At 38.8% G+C, this 24,332-nt stretch overlaps 2 protein-coding genes and 1 long non-coding RNA gene across 9 annotated transcripts in view; 2 read left to right on the plus strand and 1 right to left on the minus strand.

The window, feature by feature from the left end:
- The window catches only part of appl2 (adaptor protein, phosphotyrosine interaction, PH domain and leucine zipper containing 2), a 60,391-nt gene extending 52,495 nt beyond the window's left edge, over positions 1 to 7,896 (minus strand). The window contains exons 1-7 of one of the 7 annotated variants that reach the window (XM_051073219.1): positions 7,750 to 7,896; positions 6,066 to 6,164; positions 5,183 to 5,242; positions 4,043 to 4,114; positions 3,017 to 3,104; positions 2,676 to 2,717; positions 2,529 to 2,587 (exon numbers count right to left, since the gene is read on the minus strand). In XM_051073219.1, the coding sequence (XP_050929176.1) occupies positions 2,529 to 2,587; positions 2,676 to 2,717; positions 3,017 to 3,104; positions 4,043 to 4,114; positions 5,183 to 5,242; positions 6,066 to 6,164; positions 7,750 to 7,806 (477 nt within the window). In that variant the 5' untranslated portion in view covers positions 7,807 to 7,896. The remainder of the gene's footprint in view (positions 1 to 2,528; positions 2,588 to 2,675; positions 2,718 to 3,016; positions 3,105 to 4,042; positions 4,115 to 5,182; positions 5,243 to 6,065; positions 6,165 to 7,749) is intronic. The other 6 variants (XM_051073221.1, XM_051073220.1, XM_051073218.1 and 3 more) reach the window with 6 other exon arrangements.
- The window catches only part of LOC127142863 (uncharacterized), a 39,907-nt gene extending 16,334 nt beyond the window's left edge, over positions 1 to 23,573 (plus strand). Inside the window, exon 2 of the long non-coding RNA XR_007813951.1 lies at positions 20,880 to 23,573. This is a non-coding gene — a long non-coding RNA (uncharacterized LOC127142863). The remainder of the gene's footprint in view (positions 1 to 20,879) is intronic.
- On the plus strand, positions 12,439 to 20,394 carry LOC108876364 (overexpressed in colon carcinoma 1 protein homolog). The gene is made up of 6 exons (XM_018665821.2): positions 12,439 to 12,744; positions 16,755 to 16,779; positions 18,234 to 18,269; positions 18,731 to 18,810; positions 19,625 to 19,655; positions 19,798 to 20,394. Exons 1-5 carry the CDS (start codon positions 12,702 to 12,704, stop codon positions 19,627 to 19,629), a joined length of 189 nt encoding a protein of 62 aa, XP_018521337.1. The 5' UTR covers positions 12,439 to 12,701; the 3' UTR covers positions 19,630 to 19,655; positions 19,798 to 20,394.
- Positions 23,574 to 24,332: the final 759 nt, after the last annotated feature.

Consider the following 24,332-nt stretch of genomic DNA (forward strand, 5'->3'; position numbering starts at 1 on the left):
TCTAAAGCTGAGGTGAAAAATATTCAGTTAGTTTGTAGAAAAGTAACAGCCTTGTCTTTTGATGCTTCCTACAGCTGTACACACTTGTTTATGGTAATATTGCTTGAGAACTTTACTCTCTGATCATAGAATTTTTATGAGCATATTTTGCACATTATTTTATTTATTTCAATATTTAACATAAACAAAAATTCTCTTTCAAATGTAAATGCTTGAGTTGTCCTCATTCCCTTTCTATTTGGGATTTGATCCTTGTTATCCTTGGTTTATGTAAATAAATTATTATAAAAACTACAATTCAAATCAATGCTGAGTCACCTTATTTCAGAGCAAAGCTACATGTGTATGACTCATCTGAAATGCTCATCTGTAAACCTCCTTCTCGTACGTTCTGTTTGGAAAATATTCCCAAATAATTTCCTTTGATTAATATCGCAGTGTACTGCTCATGCTGCCGTGTGTGACTCAGACCCTTAATATTGAGAAACAGTTCCAAATAGCAAATGTCTCTGGACTCAGCCACATTTGACAAGCATGTGAGGCTGCTGGCAGTGTGTGTCATTAAACAGAATGGCATTCTGTGGAAACCTTTTCTCTGGTGTCACAGACATTTGTCAAAGACTTTGGATTTATATGAGGGAGAGACAGAGTTTGACAGCTCTGACATTTCACTAAATCACATTGCAGGCTACACAGCAGTTCTACCCCCTGCAGCCATTAAGGAAGTTTCCCTTCTCATATATCCACTCTGCAATAAGCTGACAGCGCACACTGTCAACATGTTATCTGACCCACCTTGTCTGCTGGACAGACTTATTGTTTGTTGTGTTCATGCGTATTTTGAGAAACTTCAGCAAGAGAAGCAAATATTTTCTCTGCTGTGTTTTGTTATTTGGATATTCAAAACCTACTGTAGCTGCTGTGTATCAACCGCACCAACTATTGCACCAGACTGAATTTTCTAACAAAGCCTGAAATGTCACATATGTAAAATGAGGACAGATTTAAAGCTTGTTCCTAGGCTGTTCAATTTTTTTCCAAGACACTCCTTAACATGCTGATGAGCTGTGAACGCTACATGAATAGGAAGTGTCCTTGGATTTTTAGATAGGGCCATAATGAGTGTAATTAATCTTACTTCCTAATGTTGAGGTAGCCAGCCTTCTGGATAAGTGTGCGATTGACAGGCTCAGTGTCCTTATCTGGCATGTAGACAGTGTCCTCCACAGACAGAAGCTCCCTCTGGGCCGCACGCATGGCCTCCGCCTCCGTGTCCAGCTGGGCCTGGATACTAGACAGGAAAAAAGTTTGAATAAAGACAAAATCCATCTGAGCTGATTTTCAGAAATTAGACTGAAAGTCATCTTATGTGATGACCCATAGCTTGTGGTAGCTTGAACATGACTGTGAATGAGACAGTGTTTACCTTTGTGTCATGTTGGACACAGAGGAGAGAAAGTTGTCCATCTTCTTTGACACCAGCTCAATGCCTTTCTTGAAGAAGCTGATCTGAGAGTCAAGAGATAACAGTGGCTCATTCATTTGATATTTGATTTGATTTTTACAGTTGCACTTGTAATGTAATGTAATGTGTTTTATTTGGCCCTCAGTCCCAAACCCCATAGTATCTATCTTGCAATCATATATGAAAAAGCATTAAATCCTCACACTTGAAAGCTGAAGCAAGAGAATGCTAGTTTTTTTTCTTTAAAAAATGATTAATCTAAAAAATTCTAAAAAAAAAAAAAAAAAAAAGCTTGGTAATTAATATTCTGTCGATCAACAAATCTTGGATGGATAAAAATGGAGAAAATGTTGTTTTTTCCCCCCCAGTAGTTGATATTTCATGGACATTTTGCATGTCAACAAGTGGATTTTGTAAACTAAATCTGTTCCAGTGATTAAATTGTTTCTCTTCTTTAAATACCAAACTGATAATGATGTCTGGCCCAGTTAGTAGGCAAACAGCTGCTCAGTACCTGTGCCTGCGTGTAGCCTAACATGGGTTCAAGCATAGCAACTCTCTTGCGATACTGCAGGGCATTGAGAGCGCAGTAATACTGCAGTGAGGCCTGGTGCTGCTTCCTTCTGGTGTAAGCCACCTCCCTTCACCAAGTCTGCCTTCAGCTGTCCAGACAGGAGAGTGTTATACATGCAAATATGTACATGCACATGTCCGGCATAAACCAGCTATCGAGCTCTGTACACACAAACTTATACATATGCAAAAACGGTGCTATTCTCACACATATACAAATATACAACACAAGTACATTCTATGGAGGCACATAGCAGAGGGATCTTATCTTTGCAGCCATTATAGTGCAGAGTGTACAGTCTTACTACGACGGTGAGGCCTGGTAGCAGAGCAATGTTTAATTCCATTTATTTATATTTCAAATGCTTATGAAACACTCCTACTCCATTACCAGAAAACTACTGCAGTGTAAGGCCTTTTTACAGCTTTAGATCAATAAAAGAAAAAGTTCCATTAGTGAAGATGAGGGAGCACCTCGCAGTCACACTACCTTCTCATTCTCCTTCTTCTTAGGCAATCGGCTGTACTTGACCATAGCTGCCTCATGTTCTGCACGAGAGGAGAGAAGGGACATGAGGATCAGATAGTAACTACAGGCTGTAATTGTTTTCTGAGAGTGGAAAAAGTGAGTACTTACCATCAGTGGCGATGCCAAATATTTCCTTCAGTGTGCTTATCTCTGCAAAATTCAATGTTTAGCAAATGTTGTTACAATATCTACAACAGAACTACCATCTTAAAAATGCACTATTGCTTTACTGAATCCACTATATTTTAGAGTCATTAAGTTATGAATGTCATGTGTAGCTTTAGTCTGAAATTTGTTTTCTGTTCTACTTTTTCTACTCAAACAAATAAGCCCTTTACTTTAATATGCCAATGAAATTTACAAATGTATTTTCTGTAATAATATATCAGAAGTATATAATGAGGATGAGTTTTGTGCACATGTGCATGCCAGTGTGCGTGAGGTCCTACCTGTGAGGTCCTTCTCTCGGAACTGGATCAAGGGGAAGACCATGCTGTCAGCCATCTGGTTGGCTAGCTCAGAGTGGAGTGAGTTCAGCTGGACAAGACAAAGCAGATTATACAAAAATATTGAGTGCTGCACAAGGACACAAACAGAAGAAACAGATGATCCATCCTTGCCAAACATCTTGAGGGATTACAGTTTATTTGAATATGTACAGTGACATTTGCTGCCAGTTACTCCTGCAGCAAAATGAAAACCATTTTTGGTGAAATGGGTGCATAACTGCAGACAATGCCTCCCTTACATCATAAAAAGCCCATATTGTGGAACAGTGCATTTCCTGGAAAGTTTACTGTCCTGTTTACTCTGATATTGGTAGCAGGGCCACATATCGCACACACAAGCAAATCCCGCTATAATTCTTCATGCTTATCAACAAGCTACACTCTCAACACTTTAACAAGCTGACACCCACTTTAATCTGAGTTATTTCACAAGTGCTAAAGTTCACAGGATTAGGAGCAGTAGTAGGCCTAATTCTCACTACGAAATGAGCTCGTCTGTATATGACGAGGTAAAGGTCAAACAAACGATCAACCTGTGTCCTCTGAGCATATGTGTGTGTGGATGTGTGTGTCCTGAGTCTCGTTGAGTGTTGACTGGGCAGGCTTGTGGACCCCTGTGGCTCAAAGTGACAGGCCCATCTGTTATGTTTATATACCTGAGCCTACACACCCCTCTTTCATCTATCCATCTATCCACCCATCCACCTACTGCTGCCATCCATCCGGTGCGATAGACATCATATCCACCTCTTGACGTTAGTATACTATCAGTTCCAGTCAGGGGGGATTAGGTCTTTTCTTTGAGGTCATTTTCACCAGCATGCTGGCAGAGTGCAGGTGCAATATCCTTTGTTACGTGATAAAGAACCAACTACTGAGTGTGGAGCAGTTCATCATCCCTCTCTTCTGCTGTGGGTGCACACACGTAAATATACACACATAAAACAACAATACCGCCGGCCTCACCTCCCCTACAGTTTTGGCGAAGCTCTGCAGTGTGGTGATTACCTCCTCATCACCTTTTCCAAGGGCAAAATTCTAGACAGAGGAAGAAAGGAAGGGAAACAAGTTTACACCATGAAACCGCATAATGTTGCATATAGCTCATCTGTACTACAGGCTAAGAAGTTTTTTTTAAATACACTGTTCTGCCAGGATTCTTGGCACATCACTTTCATGGAACAAGTCCAAAGATGCAAATAAACCCCATGCTAAGATGCTGAGTTTTAGGCCTTGTTTAAAAGTACTAAAAAAGTGCATCCATTACAGGTCAGTGCAGATTGTTTTTCTATCCAACAACCACTCTGCAATCCAGAATGTGCTTCAAAAGTCAACTGATGCACATATGTTTCTTTTTCAGCAAGATTTAGTAGACCTGCTGTGTTGACTTCAGCAACTATTCTATTTCAATTTTTTGTGTGCTACATAAAACAAGGCCACATGATAGATTACCAACAGAGAGGCACCTCTACTTCAAGGCTCTTTCATGCACAGAGATTTCACATAGACATACATTCAGAGGTGAGGTGAGGCAGACACATGCAAACTCACACAAGGAAAAATGCTCATATGCAAATGATAATAATAATGGGTGTGTCTTGATAAGCCATGTTGACAGTGCTCAAAATATAGGTTACATATCTAGTTTTTTGATGCAATCATACATGGAATTATTTCACCCAAACTAGCTATTAGCATACATGTTGGATGAAGTTATGTTGGTGAAGGGTGTAGGCAAAAAACCTTTTTTCATCCCTGAGTAGTGTCTGCAGGGATTCATTTCAAGTGTATATGGCTACAACAACCTTACCAATTAAGTGGGCCACAAAATACTCAACTTACACCACTTGGTGTAGCTTACTAAGCTCATTGCTTTGAGCCAATGGTGATAACTGAGTGCAACTCAGATAAGAATGTCAGTAATTTTTGTCGACTATTATCCTCCCTTATCTGAAGAACAGTGGCTGAACAGTCAGAGAACAATGCTCAGAGAGACTTCAGTAAGAAAGTCAACCTGACACAATAAAAGTAAGAGGAGAAAAAATAAGATTTTGATTAGTGAGGGGGAGTGGAAATTATACCCTTAATCATGATACCTATACTTACTTTCTTCTCATATTCCAGAAGTTGCTGTGAGAGCTGCTCTGTGGCCAATCCCATCTCACTCTGTAGGGGAACAGATTGAGGGAAAATGCTAAATTAGCAGGCTGGATTACTCAGGATTTGTCCCTAGCTTCTACATTTGTCATTCCCTTTTCAGACTCTGTATATCATGAGGCAATAATAGGAGGTGAAGGGACAGCAGGTGAATCAGGGTTCAAATGAAAACCCCTTTGAAAAAAGGCACAAAGTGATGGGTCATACAAATGCCAGCTCTACCAGTGAACTATTATTGGTTCAGAAAAGGTCTGACGTTGTGTTATATAAGTTGTGTACATTTTAAGGAAAAAAAATGAAGCATATATTGTGACTGCAATAACTGAGAATGTTGCTAAATGAGACACCATGTACAGAAACAATTAGATCAAGCCTATCTACACCCCACCACTACTTACTGCACACCATACTTACAGAGGAAATTGTACAGAAAATTGTTCTAAGTTTAATTAAGTCACAAAAGGTTCCTCAGCTTACCTGTTATACCTTTGAACTTAGATTATTTTGTTACACACACCCTTCCCAAAGGTCAAGAACGAACTTCCAAGCTCAAAGGTTCCTCAACTCTCAGTACATAATATTTAGTTCCTTAATGTGTGAGGTGGCAAACAGATTGTATAATATCCAAGTTTGGCATTTGCCTGGTCAAAAATTCCAGAGAGACTAGACCACCATTTTTGGTTCAGTGAAAATCCAAATGACACTCTACTCTACTGTAGTTCAATTATGTAAATGTTCAAACTAAATTCAACTTCAGTCAGGCAAATAAAATGAGTCCTGTTCAAAGTCACACACACCTAAAAGAATGTGAGAATGTGTTTGTGTTAAGTACCTGAGCTCCAAACACCCGCTGCATTGACTGAAGCAGCTTGTTGGTGTAGTCTGTAAGCATCCCAGAATCTTCCTCAAACACACTGAGCAAGGAGCGAGTCTGCAAGAGAAAACATTTGATGAATAAGAGTAACATATGTTCAGATGAGACAATAGTTAGATTAATGTAAATACAGTTGAAACAATTAGTAAAAATGCCAAATGACAAAAAAAACAATCTAATTACATAATCGTGGCAGTGGGAAATTGCAGCAAGCACTGTGTTCTGACATTTTATTGCTAAAAAGATTGATCTATTGATCTAATGATCTAATAATGAATATCATAACCTGCAGATTAATCAAAAATTAAAACAACTTTTAGTTGCACATGGAGCTGGGCATGTTTGTTACAGTAAATGTTCCTATTACTCAATCTGTTGGACAACAGTATACTACACACTACACCCACATGGTACTACATTAAAAACAAACAGAAACATTTTGAACAAGGTTTGGCTGTAACCTGTAACTCATAAAAGAGAATTTATATGAGCATTGCTGGAGGCTGAAAGCAGACATAAGACACAAGGAGAGAAATGCAGGTAGCCGCAGCACTGAAGTGCAGTTTTGAAGTGATACTAAAAGGAATAATGATTTTACTGCACACTGGCTATGCAAACTTGAGAAAATCCTGTCTGGGTGTGGGTTTCTCTTTCCATAAACAGGTGCAGCAAGGCTGGGCAGAGAGGTACACACCCACTGGCTAAAGTCTGTTTACACTTCACTCCAGTTGACTTTCACTACAGAAGGAATGACAGTCATTTTATACTGAGACACTAAAAGAAAAATCATCTGGAATATGAACAAACATTTTACTGCAGGACAGCACCAGGCCAATTTCTTTTTACAAGAGCCAATATTTTGAGGGACAAGAAAGTCAAGAGAGGAATCGGCCTCCAGCATGGGCTGCACTTAAGCAGAACCATCAAGGAGGTCAGTCTGGTTTAGGGTGATGTAACAGACAACAGAAACCACAGGCTACATTAAATGTACACAATAGCAAAGGCTGTCCTGTATTTCACTTCACCATCACTGATATCCATGCATGAGGCCTAGTGAGCAACTTTCAAGCTACATTTCAGACCTGTAAGCATCAAACAATATATGGTATCCACTACCCTGTTGCAGGCTATTGACTAATTCCAGGGGAGTCCGATAATGGAAACCCCTCCCACATCACATCATGTGAATCAGGCCCAGTTTGACTATAGTCCTAAAATCTGACTTCACACGACACTGGAAAATAAGAAAAGGTTGCAGGTGTGTCCCGGTTGAGTTATATGATCGTGGCATCTTCCATACTGGTATGAGTTTGGATGAATATCAGTATAACCTCTCTGATAGGAGAGGGGAAAGCCCTGTGACGGGCGGTAGTTGTGTAAAAGCAATAGAGACACCCAAACGCCAATAATTATGACATGCTGTTTAAACTAGAGCATGGTTTACAGCAGGAAAGCGTAGCTACTTCTGAAAGAGGATTACATTCCCATAACAATGTGTCAATTGAGAGCTGTCATCGACCAGTGGAAACAGCCGACAACGGGAACAGGATACTGCCTGGGTTAGTAAGCTAACTTCAGCGCTAGAAACGCCTTTCGTGTGACAGCCGAGTCTTGAAACGTGATTAAACCCTCACAGGCCTACCTGAGGACTGTCCTGCAAAGCCTCCTCCAGGAGCAGTTTGTGATGTACGGCCGGCATCTTGTTAGCGTTGGAGGAGAAGGGAATGGGGGCTTGAATTATTTAGAGCGTGGACTCGGTTTCCCAGGGATCTCTGCGCGAACGAGAGGAACACGTAGTGGTTGGAGGCGGGCCCAGTCTGATCTCATCCACAACCGCTACGGACAACTAGCGACCAGTGAAAAAAAGCCACGGTTTAACATCTAAAGTAGATATTTGTGTGATTTTTATATTTATTTTGTTTCTTTTCTGGAGATGTGTTCTGTTTTCTGGCAAATACACGGTCAGCTGGCGCTAGATTACCAAAGTAGAGGTAACGTTTACCATTTTAGTATCAACAGTGACACAATGTGGCCACAAAAAGAATTGCAGAATTTAATTTCAAAATAAGATACTCGCCAATAAGAGTGACTGTTCATACAAAAAAATGAGTCATTTCACATCATCAGGCCACATAAAACATTCATACTGTTTGAAACACCTTAAGTTTTTGGTTGACCAAATTGATCTTTTTCAACAGTGGTGAAACAATGTAAAAAAAAAAACAAAAAAAAAACTCAATCTCAAGTAAAAGTTTGCATTCGTGATCTTTCTTAAAGCACAGAAATATTATTTGGTGAAATATCCTTAAATTATCCAAAGTGAAATTACTCCATATGGATCCAGATTGGGCCCATCCATTTATATATTTTTATTTTTTTATCACAAAATTTTAAATAGTAATTCATCATCTTTAAGCAATACACTATATTTATACGCAGATCTTATGTTTTGTTTTATAATATCAAATCAAATAAATGTAATAGATTAAGACCACAATATTTCCTACAGAAAAGTACAAATTAGCATCAAATGAGAATACTTAAGTAAAGTGAAATTATTATAATGATTTGAACTGTAGAGATGTGTCTGAAACTTTATCTCATGAATCGTAAAATGACATCTTTTCAAAGTAATTGCCATAATAAAATATGGAGGCATTTATGGGTTACAATATAAAATTCTGATTCATCCTAAAAAGTTCTGATTGGATCTCAATGATGTAATGACCATATAGGCTCAATTGTATTTTGTAGCCTCTGTAGACTAAATACATTAAGGCTGTGACTATCATCAGTTATTTTTCCAATGAATGAATGAATGAATTAGTCTATTAAATGACAATTGTTTAATTTCAGTCCAGATAGTCCCAAAGTTATTCAATTTACAATGATAACAGAGGGAAGCAGCAAATCGTCAGACTTAGCCATTAACTCTCTGACAGCTGATTAATCGACTTGATAATTTTAGCACAGCATGTGCCTATTTTGATGCAATTTATCTATCTCCACTTGGTACATCAAAATTATGATATTTAGATTCATCAGTACCTGCAGACCTCTGGGTTCCTCTGTAGATATGACCATTAAAATGTTTGTCATAAAGCAACATTCTGATCTGGAAATTATTTTTAGAAAAAGTTATGGATATACAGTATTGAATATGTTTGAGTAATTCTGTATGCCTATTAAAATCACATCTATTTTATTATAGGCAAATTATAGGCAGAGCATGAGATGTGCTAAGTATTGTTGGAGCTGCTCTCTAATTACCTCACCCTTCTTGCAGAGGCTGCACACATTCGGAAAAACGAAGTTCCTTCCGTCACTGATCCCATCATGGATGATAAACTGAGTTGTTACCATGCTGTTGTGTTCTCCAAATGTCAGATACCACATTCATTAATGTCATGCTTTCTCTTTTATTTTCATGTAATCTGATCTAATTTACACCCACCACCATGCTGTGGTGGTGGGTGTAAATTGGGTTACATCAAACAAACCCAAAATGTTGACTATAATGAAACAAAACGGAAAATCTGCAGAAAAACAGAAATATCATGCACAGATGTTGATATATAACTCAATTAATTCCAGTGTTTAGTTGGCATGTCCTCCAGTCTCATCAATAAATGACAACGTATTAAAGAATATTTACAGTCAACTGCTGCTTCAGCTATTTGGGAGTTTGGTCTTGATTTGAGATTATGTCCAATCTAGAAAAGAACATAAATTTAACTCTTTGTTTTACTTCGACTGATCCAAATTACAATGTATAACTGTGATTTCATACTGATATTGATAGGTTTGGGTGTAAAGACTAGGGTAAAATCGTCTGTTGACATTGCGTACTGTGAAGTTATCTTCTGGTTTTGGAAATGACCTACGGCAACTTTTTTATTACCAAGATAAGTTAATTGCGGGATAAAGTCACTTAAAGAAATCCTTGAAAATCCTCAAAATCAGATGAAACACAATATGTAAACCGGAAATAGTCTCTCTCTACCTTTCTCTTTCTCTCTTTCATCTTGGCCTAAGACATCTTAGGTCTCCAAAATATAGTATAAATGAGTTGTTAAGATGGTCATGTCTTGTTGTGTGGTGTCTCGATAATGTAGGCAAGCTGTGACATGCAGTGCTTCCTCATCAGCCCGAGCAGGAGGAGCACATTCTTCCCTCCCTAGTGGACTTGTGTTTTTTAATTGGTTAAGTTGTGGCTCTAAATCAGACAAGGCATTTCAGTCCTGACTTTGATAATTAATTTTGTTTGCTGGCTCTGCTAAGTCTGGCCTATAAAAAGACATGCTTAATGTCAGTGGAACTAACCTGGATTAAACAAAGCAGTGATTCAGCTGACCAAGGAGACACACTCTCTGGAGAAAGTAGAATAGAGTTGTTTTTTCTGGAGAGCAAATGCTCCTGACCGGGGCAGTACATTAAATTACCCTTTCATACAAGTCTGTTATTGTTCACCTACCATTATACCATCAGAGTAGAAGCACTATATGTGGGAAAAATGTTCTTTTACAACAAAACATGTTATACTGGGCAATATTAAAGGACTAAGAGTCTACGGCCTCATTAGCAGCTCTGAGGCTGTAGCATGCTAATGTTTAGAGGGTATAGTCTTCACCACATTCAACATCTTAGTTTAGCATTTTAATATGCTAACATTTGCTAGTAAAAACTAAACACTAAGCACAGCTGATGGAATCATGTCGTAAATTAAGCTATTTGGTCACCAAAGTTATTATAATTAATCCAGATGGAGAATGTGTGTGCCAAATGTCATGCCAATCCATCCAGTAGTTGCTGGGACATTTCACAACAACACAACACAAATATGAACCATGTGGTGGACAGTCAGGGGAATACTACAGTGGATTCATCCTCTGGATCACAAATGTTTCTCGCTCAAAATAACTTTATGCCTAAATTGTCAGAAACTTCCATACTTTGTACATTTTAAGCAACATTTAGGCATTTTTTAAAAATATGCTTCCAGATGCAGTGTTAGATGAAAGAAATCAATGCAACTCACTTATCTGTACAGTAAGTGTGAAGCTACAGCCAGCTGACAGTTGGCTTAGCTTAGCATAAAGACTGGAAACTACCACACAGCCTTCCATAAAATGGCGAATTGTTCTTGTCACTCTTATTTTATTTTTATTTTTTTGCACAGATTAAACAAAGATAAAGATTTATGATATAACATATTAATTAGTGTGCATAAAGGTGTGGATAGGTAGTCTTTGTGCTAAGCTAAGCTAAGCAGCTGGTGGCTGTAGCCTTATATTTAACAGATAGATAAGAGTGGCATCTATCTTCTTGTAATATAACTAATTGTATTTCTCAAAAACGTCAAACTATTCCTTTAAGGTGGATTGAACCTTCTCTCATCTCACATGTCTGTGGAAAACTTTTCTGTATAAAATATATTCATCCTGCACCTCTACATCTGAGCATATGAGACATTCCAGGATTTCATGACAGCACCAGTTTAATATACTGGCAAACAGCAACTTGAACTTATGAGAGCCTGTATAGAAACCATGATTAGCCTGTCTAGCACAAAAAAATAAATAAATAAAATAAAATGTTACGGAGGAACTCTGTCATTTTTGTTTGCAGGCTTTTTCAGAAACTCAGCATTTTTCAGTGGAAACTTCTCATTAGAATTTTAAAAATCTTGACTCTCAGCCACACAGACTTCTTAACATCATAGGATAACACCACTGACTGAATGTGAGAATTAGTTTCGCTGGTGGAGTGTGCTAATGCAATGCATCCTGTTATTTAAACTCCACTCACATGACTACACTACTCTTGTCAGAGTACATGTATTGAGATTTATTGGGGGCTATAAACTGACCTAAGCGTGACCTTTGCGGTCTCATGGAAAAACTGCTCAAGGCTTTTCCAGCTTTTCGCCATTGATTCTCAAGAGCTTAAACAAATGCTTTATGTGTATGTGTGTTTTTGAGTCCCACCCATAGAAAAAGCATGAATAAAGGTTTTCTATGTTTTACCACACAAAGACAAGTTGGGGATTTTACAGAATGTCACACACAGAGACTGATATATTGATGCCACTTAAATGCAATTCATTTTTTCCACCTTTATATAAAAAGGAAGCTCCCTATTGGTTGAGTCTCACCTCACCCTCCGCCTCCTTTCCCCCGGTTTCCCGGGCAACCATGTCAGGGTGGAGGAAAAGAGCAAATCATGTGAGGGCATAGCATCTCTCTCTCTCTCTCTCTGTCTCATTCTCTATCTCAGTGTGTGTGTGTGTGTGTGTGTGTGTGTATAAAAGCCTCTCTCTCCATGCTTTCACTTCACTCTCAGCTCTCCATTGCATTGCAGAGAGGATAGACACAAGACTGAAGAGAGGGGAGGGAGACACTACCAAAGGAGATCTCTGTGAGACATTCCTTTGACCTTCCCTCTCTTTCTTTCTTTCTGTCTTTCTTTCGTCTCTCTCTTCCTCACTTTCTCCCCCTCTCCCAATGTGTTTTGGAGCTCTCGCCCTTCCTCCTTCTCCCTCTTCTTGTTAAGCGTCTCTCTGCTCTGCTTGGACGGTGGCTGCATCGATGCAAAATGGGTTGTGGCAATTCCTCAGCCACCAGCACCTCAGGAGGGGGTGAGTGTTTCAGGCATCTATGTACATACATGTATGTGTGTGTGTGTGTGTGTGTGTGTGTGTGTGTGAGAGAGAGAGAGAGATAATGGGTGAGAGTGTGAAGGAGAGAGTTGTCAACTGTATCTGCACCAAGGGGAGAAGGTGTTTTGAATGTAAATGAAGTGTGTCAGGGTTACCCTTGCATTCAATATATGTCCATGTGTGTGTGTGTACTGGGGGTGTGGGATCTCACGGTCTTGATTTCATTCATAAATAAATAGATATCATCATGTTTGTTTGTGTCTCAAAATGTAATTTTTTGTAATTTTTTTTTTCCACATATGTTTAACACCGTGCAGCATATTGGCTGCCACTCTGTAGTGTGTGCATGTCTGTGTATGTGCATGTTTACGCGTGTGGTGGTCTTCTGAAGCTACGTGTGGTGGGTTGATCATGAAGGGTCTCCCATATTCTAGTACAAGACAGCAGAGTACCCCAAGGAATGTACTGCTTTGATAATGATAATGACACTTATACTGTAATTACAACGTTAACATCTTCACTGATACAAAAGCAAATCCTCCATAGGTCGTGCCTGTTTTTTTACGTTTATGCGTGTCTCTCCCTCTCTTGGTGTGTTTGTACTGGTTTCCATGGATTTTTAAGATGAAAGACAAGCAGTTTCACTTACATTCACCCGTTTTTGTCTCCCTTCTTGACTGGTGCTGATTGTGCCTGTAAACAGGCAGCTGTGAAATAACTCCATCAATGGCCAGGTTTCATTCATAAAGCCTGGAGGACACATCTGAATGGAGAAAATACTTTATCACATGGTTTTACTAACGCTTGTCCAGATAATCCTGCCTAATTGTGGCTTGTCCTCAAATAACATATCACTCAGTTGATTTAGGCTGATAAAATAGCTGTTTTAAATTATACTGAGCGTCTCTGTGCACCATAGTCAAATTGAGGTAATAATTAGATTGAAGTATCTGCAGGATTACCTCACCACCACTGCCCATTAAAGCAGTATAGTGTGTGTTTGTGCTTGTGTAAATGTGTGTGTGTGTGTGTGTGCTTGCAAGTACCTAATCAGTGCTTACCAGCCATGTTAACAGAGCCACAGACAGCTGCTGGGAAACACAACTCAGTGTTGCCTTTCGCTTTAAATTTGATTTACTTTGAGGTTACACTGTCTGCAAACAACATTTAAGTAGATCTCTGAGTTTGTTTGCAAGTGCAGCTTGTTTGTCTATGAAGGCCAGCAGCTGTGTTTATTTCTGCTCCTTCTTAGAGGTCAGCATTCAGTACAATGTCAAGGACATGTGACATCCTGTCAATTTGACAAATGTGGACCAGTGGCTGCTTCCATTTGTCCATGCCAGCCAACACCAGGCCACAGTCAACGGATACTGTTTCTCGTACCATTATTTTCTTTAGAATTATGATAGAAGCAACTCTTGCTCACGTTATGTTATTTTAACCTGGGATGTATAATTCCATCACTACAAATGTGTAGTTTTATGTTAATTTACTTTAATCCACTCTATTTTGCATTTATGAGCAGAATATAAACCTTGAATACATTTGTTTTAGGTTTTAACACACTCTCATGTAGTGGTAAGTTTTAATTATTACTATGACTCCTCCTCTGAGCATCTGAGTGGAGGGTGGTGTACAGTATAAAATGTACCCCCACCCCACATTATGATGTAGTTGTAAGCATTTTTAATTAATCTATATGTTGCCAACTTTAACTCCCCCTGTGGGCTCCCATGAGTGGAGACCAGTGCATAAAGGGATAATGAATGATAATTTTGTTAAAAAAAAAAAAAAGTAATAATATATATGTCTCCATAGGAAAGTCAGATACTGCAATTTGTCCTTACATGTGCTTACAAGTACATTACAGTGTATTATAAACCCCTTATGGGAGGCTTAAAGGAAAGTGTTAGTATTTATTTCGAGTTTTGTGCTTCTAGGCAGTGCCCAAATCATAACCACAACCAAAGTCACTCAGTAAGCTTTAAAGTCGAGTCTTACAAGAATGTTCCAGTTTCAAGATGTGGTCTGACCAAACTCTTGTGACCTCCTCAGTGCACTCTACATCACATTGCTCATCCTTAGTCTTATGCACCCAGATGTGCACCCTTGGATATGAATGAGCTTTTGTCAGGCTACTGAATGGCCCCTGTGTCATATCAGCACTCAAACATTTACCGTGAAAAAAAGCCCTCCATTCCTTTTACAAGGATGAAATTCACTGTATTTCTGTGTAATGTAGATTCTCCAGTTTTCTACAATTTCACATTATTCTTGTAGAGATCTTTTCAAGGTACTTTTCTCCACTTACACAATGAGGTATGGCATGAAAAACCAATTGAAGGGCAGAAATGAGGCTTTTGTTCCCCCGCTGTTGTCAGTGTGATACTGTACATTGAAGACGGAAGTTACATTATCTTCCTGCTGAATCTAATATGATCTCATTTCAATTCAAATCAAGCTCAGTGGACTGCCTGTGGTTCAGCAAAGAATGAGCTGCTGTCAGCCATAAAAGAGTCAAACAGCATCAGGATGAACACAATGGGTGTCATTTGGAATCGAGGCATTTTACACTGTATGCTTTATATTTGATTACAACATGTCCTCTGTTACCCTTCAGAGGCAAGCTGGGATAACTTAAAAAGTCAATTGATTAGAGAGTATAAATAGCCTATGTACTCAAACTATTAGTGGATATACTATAAATTTAAGCACTCAGACTGACTTGGGGGGAAAGTGGCAATAGCCCGAAAACATTACACTGAAGTATAAATCTTTTGTTCATTCATTTGACATTTGTTCATTCCATGTAAAACACCCTTAAACTGTTATTTGCTATCTTCTACCTTAAAAGCATAAATACTGTTAAGGGGAACAGGCAGACATGAGCGTGGCATTCATCTTCTGATTTAACTCTCTGCCAGAAAGCTAATTAACATATTTCCTAAAATGTCAAACAATTTCTATAAATCTATACATATGAATTTTGTATCCAAGTCACTGCAGGGTGTAGGCTGCTACATTGTTGTAATGTCATTATGTTCAGTGGCAGTGTTTTTCACTACAGGATGTTCTATTCGTGCTGTTAATGTAAGGTGTTATAGAAGTACAAAGTGCTAGACTTTGACATCTGAGACTGGGGGTTTGCATAGATTTATTCAACAAAAGCACTTTGGTGAAGGTTTGGAAAAAGATGTGGTTTCAGTTAAATATTAGCTAATACAGTAATTATGTGTCTCAGCCTTTAATTTAGTGTTGAATTTTTAAGTTAAACCAGGACCACGATCTTCCCTAAACTTAAGCTGTGAGTGTCTAAACGTAACAATGAAAGCATCATGCTTTAGTTGCCATGTGTTGATATTGTAGGTAAAATTAATGAAATGCATTCAGGTTTTGTCATTTTTGGTTGGTGTAAATTCAGTGTCACCAAATATTGTACATTTGATATTTGCCAAAGCCTCACATATCCCTTTCCCAACTGCCCTGATTGGGGCCAAGAGGCGTCAGTGGAAATCTACTAGGTGGTCTGATAGAGTGCTCTCCAGTGTTGTCACCTTGACACCCTTCTAAATCACTGCCAGCCAAGGGTCCACACCCTTCCTTTTGTCACCCTGAGGAATTAAAGGAGCATTATCTTAAGTGATAGCTGTTCAACTAATTGATTTCTTCAACATGGTTTTTTAAATGGTAGGCAGAGAGCTGTTAGATAAGGGCTATGTTGAAGTGAGATGTATTATATAGTGGTGGTTGGTAGTCTTTATTTGTGTTTACATATATGTCTGTGGTTTGTTCATCTGTCTATTTAAGTCTTGTAAGAAAACAGTGTCAATTATGTCTCGACACATTTGTAACTGGTCTTGGTCTTGATGCAGCTGTATGGAAAGAAACAGCTGTGTGGTCCATGAATTGTAAACACACAGGGATTAATTATTAGTGAGGTAACACACACATGAGGATGAATTAAATCTTGTCTTTTCATCTGTTTTCAGGGCCAGCAGAAGCCTCCAAAGATGTGTAAGTACATCAGCCATTTTCTACTGACTTGAAATATTCATGAAACTCATCATCTGTGACCTCCAGGCTGCATATATTGACATCACACAACAGGCCTTAATATATGCACACACAACCTGTATTATTGTAGTATATATCTGTTTATGACAGACATTTCTCTACACTGAATGAATTGAAATTATACAACTGTAAAAATTACATTTTAGAAAGCACTTAATGGTGAAGCACAAAAAACGTGTAATCAAAAGAATTAAATTGCTTTTCATGAAAAGAAACAATCTGTGTTGAAAAAAAAATCAGGGCTGGAAACTGTTATTACTTTAACGTTGACTGACACATATTTTATTATAGGTACACACTAAAACACAACTAATAAATAATAGCTAGTAAATAACAAAATCTTTGTTATTTATTAGCTGTTTAATAGTTTTTCACATCATTGATGGTTGTAAACAACAATAACATGACTCTATTATCCTGTTAATAAATGCATATTGATGGAATTTTTTTGTGTGTGTGTGATTAAATGTGTGCTGTTTAGATGCTGTATGTTGGTAGAATGAAGTCTTCTTAAGATCCATAGTTTGAAAAATGCTGTAAAAATTAAAATTTACTGTGAGGTGTTTTCATCCCTGCTTTAGAAATCTACCATCAATACTGAAAAAAAGAAATAAATTGATATTTGACTATGTAGCCAAGTTCCTACTGGCTCCTCCTCTGTTAAACCACACTTTTGGTTAAACAGGTGGTTTCTTCTTGTTTTAGAAAAACTTCAGACCACATTTTTCTGTGAAGTATCATTCAGAGGACAGATTGTCCTAGGGAGGAGCAGCATTTCCAAATCATTTCCTGGAATCAGTGAGTGAGAGAGAGAGAGAGAGAGAGAGAGAGAGAGAGAGAGAGTATGTGTGTGTGCGTGTGCTCTCTACATGTATGTCTGTGTGTGCCCCTTGATAACCATCTGAGCAGCCAGCACAGGACCCGTGAGAGCTGACAGCAGTACACTACTGACTCACTGAGGCTAATCACAGCTTCCTAAGACTGACTTACACAGCAAAATATTACACACACACACACACACACACAGAGAGAGAGAAAGAGAGAGAGAGAGAGAGAGATAGAGAGAGAGATTACCACTATGTGAAACACAAGATAAGTTAATAATACAACCTAAAAGTGAAATGTGCAGTAACAGAGTGAATAAAAAACTAACAAACAAGACAAAAAACTGAGGTCACTGCATTGTCATGGGTTGTTCAATAGTCTGGTTCAAAACCTGAGATGAAAATTGGTAAATCACTCTAAGGGGGAATTAGCAACATACCTCAAATGTTTTGCAGCTATGTGAACTCCACAGTTTAGCATTTACTGCCTCTGATGAGGTGCTTTGTTTGTGAAGTTTTATCTCCATCCTCCTTAGAGCTGACCTGACCTGTGCTTCTTCTCTTACTCAGGACAGACGATCCCTCGGCAGAAGATGAGAAAAGAAGGTATTTTGATAATTTTCTCCAAATTCTTGTCTGCATTTATTTTAGTTTTCCATTGGAGCATATTACATCATCATCACAGTAGGAAAAGCATACTGCATAGAAAAACACTTACTCAAGCTCAGTGTTAACGTGGCTTATGCATTGTGGCAAGGGTAGTTAAAGTAATTTGTTTTGTCCATAAATTATAGCCACAATTCTCCTTTATCCACAGAGATTACATTACATACATTGACTGTGTAATTATAATGCTTATTTCCAATCATTTTAATGTCAGGACTGTTGAAAACAAGATGAAAAACTCGAAGATAAAAAATTCCTGGCACATCTAATTATCAACATCACACAAGGCCTGACATAATTAGAAACAAAGGTGTGATATCTTCCAAAGACAGCAGGAAAGATGTAAACAGTAAATGCACTGCCTCTCCTCTCCTCTCTCCTCTCCTCTCCTCTCCTCTCAGGAACTATGGTGGCGTATATGTAGGTCTACCAGCAGACCTGACCACTGTGGCCGGTAGTCAGTCCAAGTCCACACGTAAAGGTAATGCATCTCTAACACTGTAAATCCTGTGTTCTGTTAACTGAGAGTCTTTACACATGAAAACAATGGACTTTGCTGTTGTGGTAAACTGTAGACTATATTAAGATGGTACTTCTTACAGTGATGAACATCTTGTAGCAGCTCAGGGCACAGAGAGAAATAATCCCTGGTGGTTGAGCCACCATCCCATGAAACCACATGTCGCCTGCAGCATCTTTGCTTTTTCTCTGACCTTTATTTTTATTGAATATTAATGAGAAGCATTCCTTTTACTATTGCAGCTCTGTTGTGTCAAGAGAAGTATAGTGTTTTGGTTTTTTTTTTTACATCAATATGTGCTTTACAACAGCCCATTCATGTATTCAGTTTGTAGTGTTGCACGTTCACTGATTCCACAACAGTCTTATTCATTCTCTAAGTGAACAAATGCAGTGTAGCGTGGCACTGACTTAATTCTTTTATGTAACCTGCCTTCCTAACAGAGAAATATGTGACCTGTGTTAAGAAGTTACAATTAGCAAACTACTTTGCTGTTGTATGTCATGCTCTTAAAAGCTCTCTTCTTGTCATGTTTGTCCTTGTGCTCATCGAGGTTAAATATAATAATGAATTGATTTGCTTTTCTATCCTCTGACACAAGTATTGACTCTTTTTTTTCCACTGAGGTCTCTCAATTCACACTGCTGGGAAGAGTGTGTGGGTGTTTTTGAGCGCAGTCTTCACATGGAGACAGAAATACAATTAGTAGAAATTTGTCAAATAATTGTTCCTATAAATATCTGGGCACTGATTCTGTTTTTCCTTCTTCTTGCAGACTAGCAGCTACTGAAAGGAACACAACACAGGTACTCAAAGAAAAAAAAAAAACACAAGGCCGCTTGTTCAGCTCTTTACATCACCTGCTCAGTATTTTTTCTGTTAAAGTGAACGGAAGCTGGTGCAAAGATTCATATAAAAGTGAATGACTTTTTTCCTTTGTCCCAACAGGATCCTGCATATTCATTCACCTAGAGAAACTCACATTACAAGCAGAGAGCATGTAAGTGCCCTGATTCTGGCTCACCACACACTGGCTAAAGTCTCAGGCTTCAACACTCTTCATTGAGCGATGATGTGGACAGCTTGCCAGGGCTCTGAGGACGCTGCCTCATGGAGTCATGGGAGGCACAGTGACGCAGGGATGCACTGTGGAGGTCTGCATACTGCATCCATCATCATCACCCTTCACTTTGCAAAAAAAGATGGGCATCGAAGCAGACAAGCACCCACCCTAGGACTGGCAGCTGAGGGCGGTGGCAGTGGGCATTGTGACAGCCATCTTGGCTCTTCGGTCATGGCACTGGAACGTTCTCTTTCTTTCTCAGGAGGAGACAGGGATCCCAGCCAACTAACTAACTGCCTGGGACTCACACACATTCCCAATAGCCCTCTGCAATAATAATCACTGCTCAGTTATTTCTCTAAAACGCCATCAATGATTCATTGTGTGGCAGAGATGCAGCGTTAGAGAGACAGAGAGAAATCAGAGTTTCACAGAAAGCAGCAAACACATTCCTGTTAATGCATCGCAGAACATCTCAGTGTTATTCAAAATAGCTTTGATTTCAATCAGGGACCTTCTGCTGCAACAGAATAGTCTGAAAATGACATTGATTTTAATTCCGGGTCTAAATGCTAATAACAGCAGTGGGTTCAAGTCAAGGGTGTTTTAATAGACGCCCCTAAATGACCTGGGTGCATCAACTATGTCGTACCTGTTGTTGTCACTCAACTTGTGCCCCAGACTGATTATGTAACATCAGCATATGACTCATGATACTTAGAGGATCTTTCTCTCTCTCTCTCTGTCTGCCTCGCTCTCATGCTCTTGCTGCAGCGTGTTGTTTTTTTCCCCAAAGAGCTCTGGTTCAAGTGCTTCTGGGTAATTCACACAGCTCTTATAATATTTCTCAAGATTTACAGGGGCAGAACTGTCACACAGTTTGTTCATATCTTACAACATAAATGTGATCTCAAGTGTAACAGGAAAAAAATGTGTCTTTTAATTATGCTCATCTGCAAAAAAAAAGTGTACAAAAGAAACATTGTAAGAGGAGAAGGAGTTATGGTAAATTGGTTTTCCCCTCCCTCTTTTTTTCTTACATTTTATTGCATTGCTTTGTAACACCTGCACTGATTTTATTACAGACTATTTTGTACATTTATGTATCAAACTTAATTGAATGTTGTTTTACTGTGTGTAATCTTTAATCAGTGAGGCTGGTTTTATTCTTTGTTTTTCTTAACATCAACAAATCCCACGAAAACACTAATACAAACAGTGTTTTTAAGAAAAATCTCTTGATTTATTACTTAGTGTTTTAAAAGCTGTTTCTTTAAAGGTCAAGAATGAATCTTCATCATATATATATATATATATATATATATATATATATATATATATATATAGGCTACATCATTTCCTAAAACAGCTGAGTACCATAGTTTCTAGCTAACATTATTTAACAAGCAGTATTTGTTGCATTTGTTGGGGACTATTTTCAGCTGTGGATTAATATACATTTGGTACTTTAGTGAGTATTATGGCAGCAGGATGATGTACATGGAACTGATAATAAACTGCAGTACCCAGGTTCATTCTTCATAATGAGGAAACATGTTACCCACTGCAATAATGTGGCTCAGTAATGAGTTTTTAACAATGTATGTCTATGCCACAGAGGAAAATCGTGCTTTGGATACATGGACAACACGTGTTTGGAGGATCAATTCATTGTTGGTTTTGGATATTTAATGGGATTTGTTGACAATATGAAGAATATCACCAATCAACCCCCACCAGCCCCTAAAAAACCAAAAACAAAAAACACACTTTACAGCTGGGTGGGCATTAGGGGCCAAGGTCATTTGTCAGCCAGGCTCTTGACAGTTCTCTCCTCTAATGAATGTATAACATCCTCCACTCACCAGGACCCTAGAAGAGGGTGGAAATTGACCAACTTAAAACACTTGAGATTCAAGAGATGCTCTTTCTGCGCCACACAAAGCGCTTTATATGTCTGTGTGTGTAGCCTCGACTCCCTTGACTGACCAGCTGCATAAAACTAGACATTTGTGTCCAAGTCTGAACACAAGCTTACTGTTTACTGTTTATGTTTGTTTTCTTGGGGATAAAGAATGACGCCCACTGGCTGCCAAGCTACCCGTCACACTGATACTAAGGGATTCATGTTGTGTCTTTTAATTGCAAGCCATTTGTCAGCTCACATTGTTGCAGCATTTACACTGTTCACCTGTGGTAGAGGTAGAATATACTGCAGATACAAAGAGTTGCTTTATAAACTGTGTCATTTGTGCACCGACGGCACCACAACACCAGATTTGAGATATGATATTTTACTCTCCTTTTTTCTTGATGTCTACATCTCCTCCTGCTGCTGCTTCAGTTTTCCTGCATCAGTCCCTACCAGAGGCCTTTGGCTTTTACAGCGTGTCATGCCGCCTGTCTCTCCCTCTTTTATCAGCCCTGCTTTGCCCTTTATGTTTGTTCCTCCTGTATATGATGAATGTCGTTGCCTTTGCCCTATTCAATTAGTCTAACAGGGACAAGGGGGCAGAATGTGGATGAATAACACAGGCTGAAGTGAAGTCCTCTACATTGATATGCTGCTGTGGGGGATACATTGTGGGACAGTTGAAAAGCTATGCAGCATAGCATGTTGTTTGAATGTAATAAGGCTGGTGATGTGCTTGAGACATGAGATACTTTGTTAAAGGAACAGTTTGACATTTTGGGTGAATGCATTTATTCGCTTTCTTACTGAGAGTTAGATAAGGATATTGATACCACTCTCACACTAGCAGCTGGTTGGGTTAGCAGGGCATAAAGACTGGAAACAGAGGCCTGACTTTGTCCAAAGATTAAAGAATCCACTGGCCAACACATCTAGAAATCACTAATTAACACATCATACAACAATCTGGTTGCCTGGCAACTTGCTGTTTTACACTTCATTTTTTGTACAGTTTAAAAAAACAGATACAGTGTGTTAATTGGTGAGCTTCAGAGGTGTTGGCAGGCAATTTTTACCTTGGACTGACCTAGACTAGCTGCTTCCTCCTGTTCCCAGTCTGTATGCTAAGCTATGCTAACTGGCTTCTGATTTTACCATCATATATACTGTATAGACCTAAGAAGGATATCAATCTTCTCATCTAACTCTTGGCTAGCACACAAATAAGAACATTTCTCAGAATTATTCCTTTGATTTAAGGAAATGTAAGATCCTTCAGGTTTTGTGGCACATTGATGCTGAAAATTACAGAAACCACTTGTCGTCAATGCAGCTGTGAATTGTTTCAATTATTTACATGCCTACTAACACACCGAAGAAGACCTGGAGTAGTTGTTAAAAGCTGCCAGTGTCTCTTTATTCTATTGACTGCTGTATGATGTTGAGATTAAAGAGGTAATGATTGAGGTGATTGGGTTGTTCAGTGATGTTTCACACTGAAAATCACTTTTTTTTCAAGTTCTGTCTATCTCACACATGTCCTGTCTGTCTTTCATCCACACAGACTCTTCAGTGTTCACATTCCCTGCTCATCATAAATGTCCACACGCTCCTTCTCAAACACTCAGTCACGTAATTCATCAATGATGCTGATATGAGGAGGGGGAAAAACAAACTTACTCTGTGCAACTCATCCATGATCATCTGATTCAATTATTTATAATTAAAGACTTTTATATTGTCTGTGCACAGCTGTGGTTATTGATTGCGGTCTTTGTTGAAATGTATCCACCTTTTGTAATCAATAAGACTGAAACTTGAGGGATTACATGTGTTCTTAGTGGGTGTTATAGATAGAGTGCTCGACAAAATCAAGTGAGGATTGCTGGGGAGAACATTTGTCATTATTGAACCGAGGGCCTTTGTGCAGCCCTCCTGCAACATGATCAATTACAGCTCTGTCTCGGTAATTGACTGCGTTGGGAGTGCATGGTGGAGAGGGAAGGAGGAGCAGGTTGAGTTAACTCTTCCCCTCTCTTGTCTTATAGCAGCAGTTTGAGCTTCTCCGGTGATCCCAGATCACATTATGCAGTAGGTACAGTAAATAAGGGCACTGAAAAAATATATAAGCTGTTCATGTCATGGTTGGCAAGATAAAGCAGAGCTTCACGAGTAAGTCACCAAGGAACAGAACTGTATGGAATGAACTTATGTCACCATATCCACTCTATATGAGCCCTTAGAGTGAAAGCAATATGGTAATCCTACATTATTCTGTATGATACATATGTCATCTCAATGCGGGACATATGCTCATTCAAATTACAAAAAGGCATTGATGTTAGGAAAAGGTTTGTATTCTGTTCAGTGTTCTGTTCTGTTTGGCCATGTGCTAGACATAGCATACCATACGTGTAACGTCTGTAAAATGAGCTAATGAGAGAAGTTTTACTGTTTTATTTGCATTCGTAAACACACATTGTCCCCCAAAATTATGTGTGCCTCTTA

Source organism: Lates calcarifer, linkage group LG10, assembly GCF_001640805.2.
Source record: "Lates calcarifer isolate ASB-BC8 linkage group LG10, TLL_Latcal_v3, whole genome shotgun sequence".
NCBI lineage: Eukaryota > Metazoa > Chordata > Actinopteri > Centropomidae > Lates > Lates calcarifer.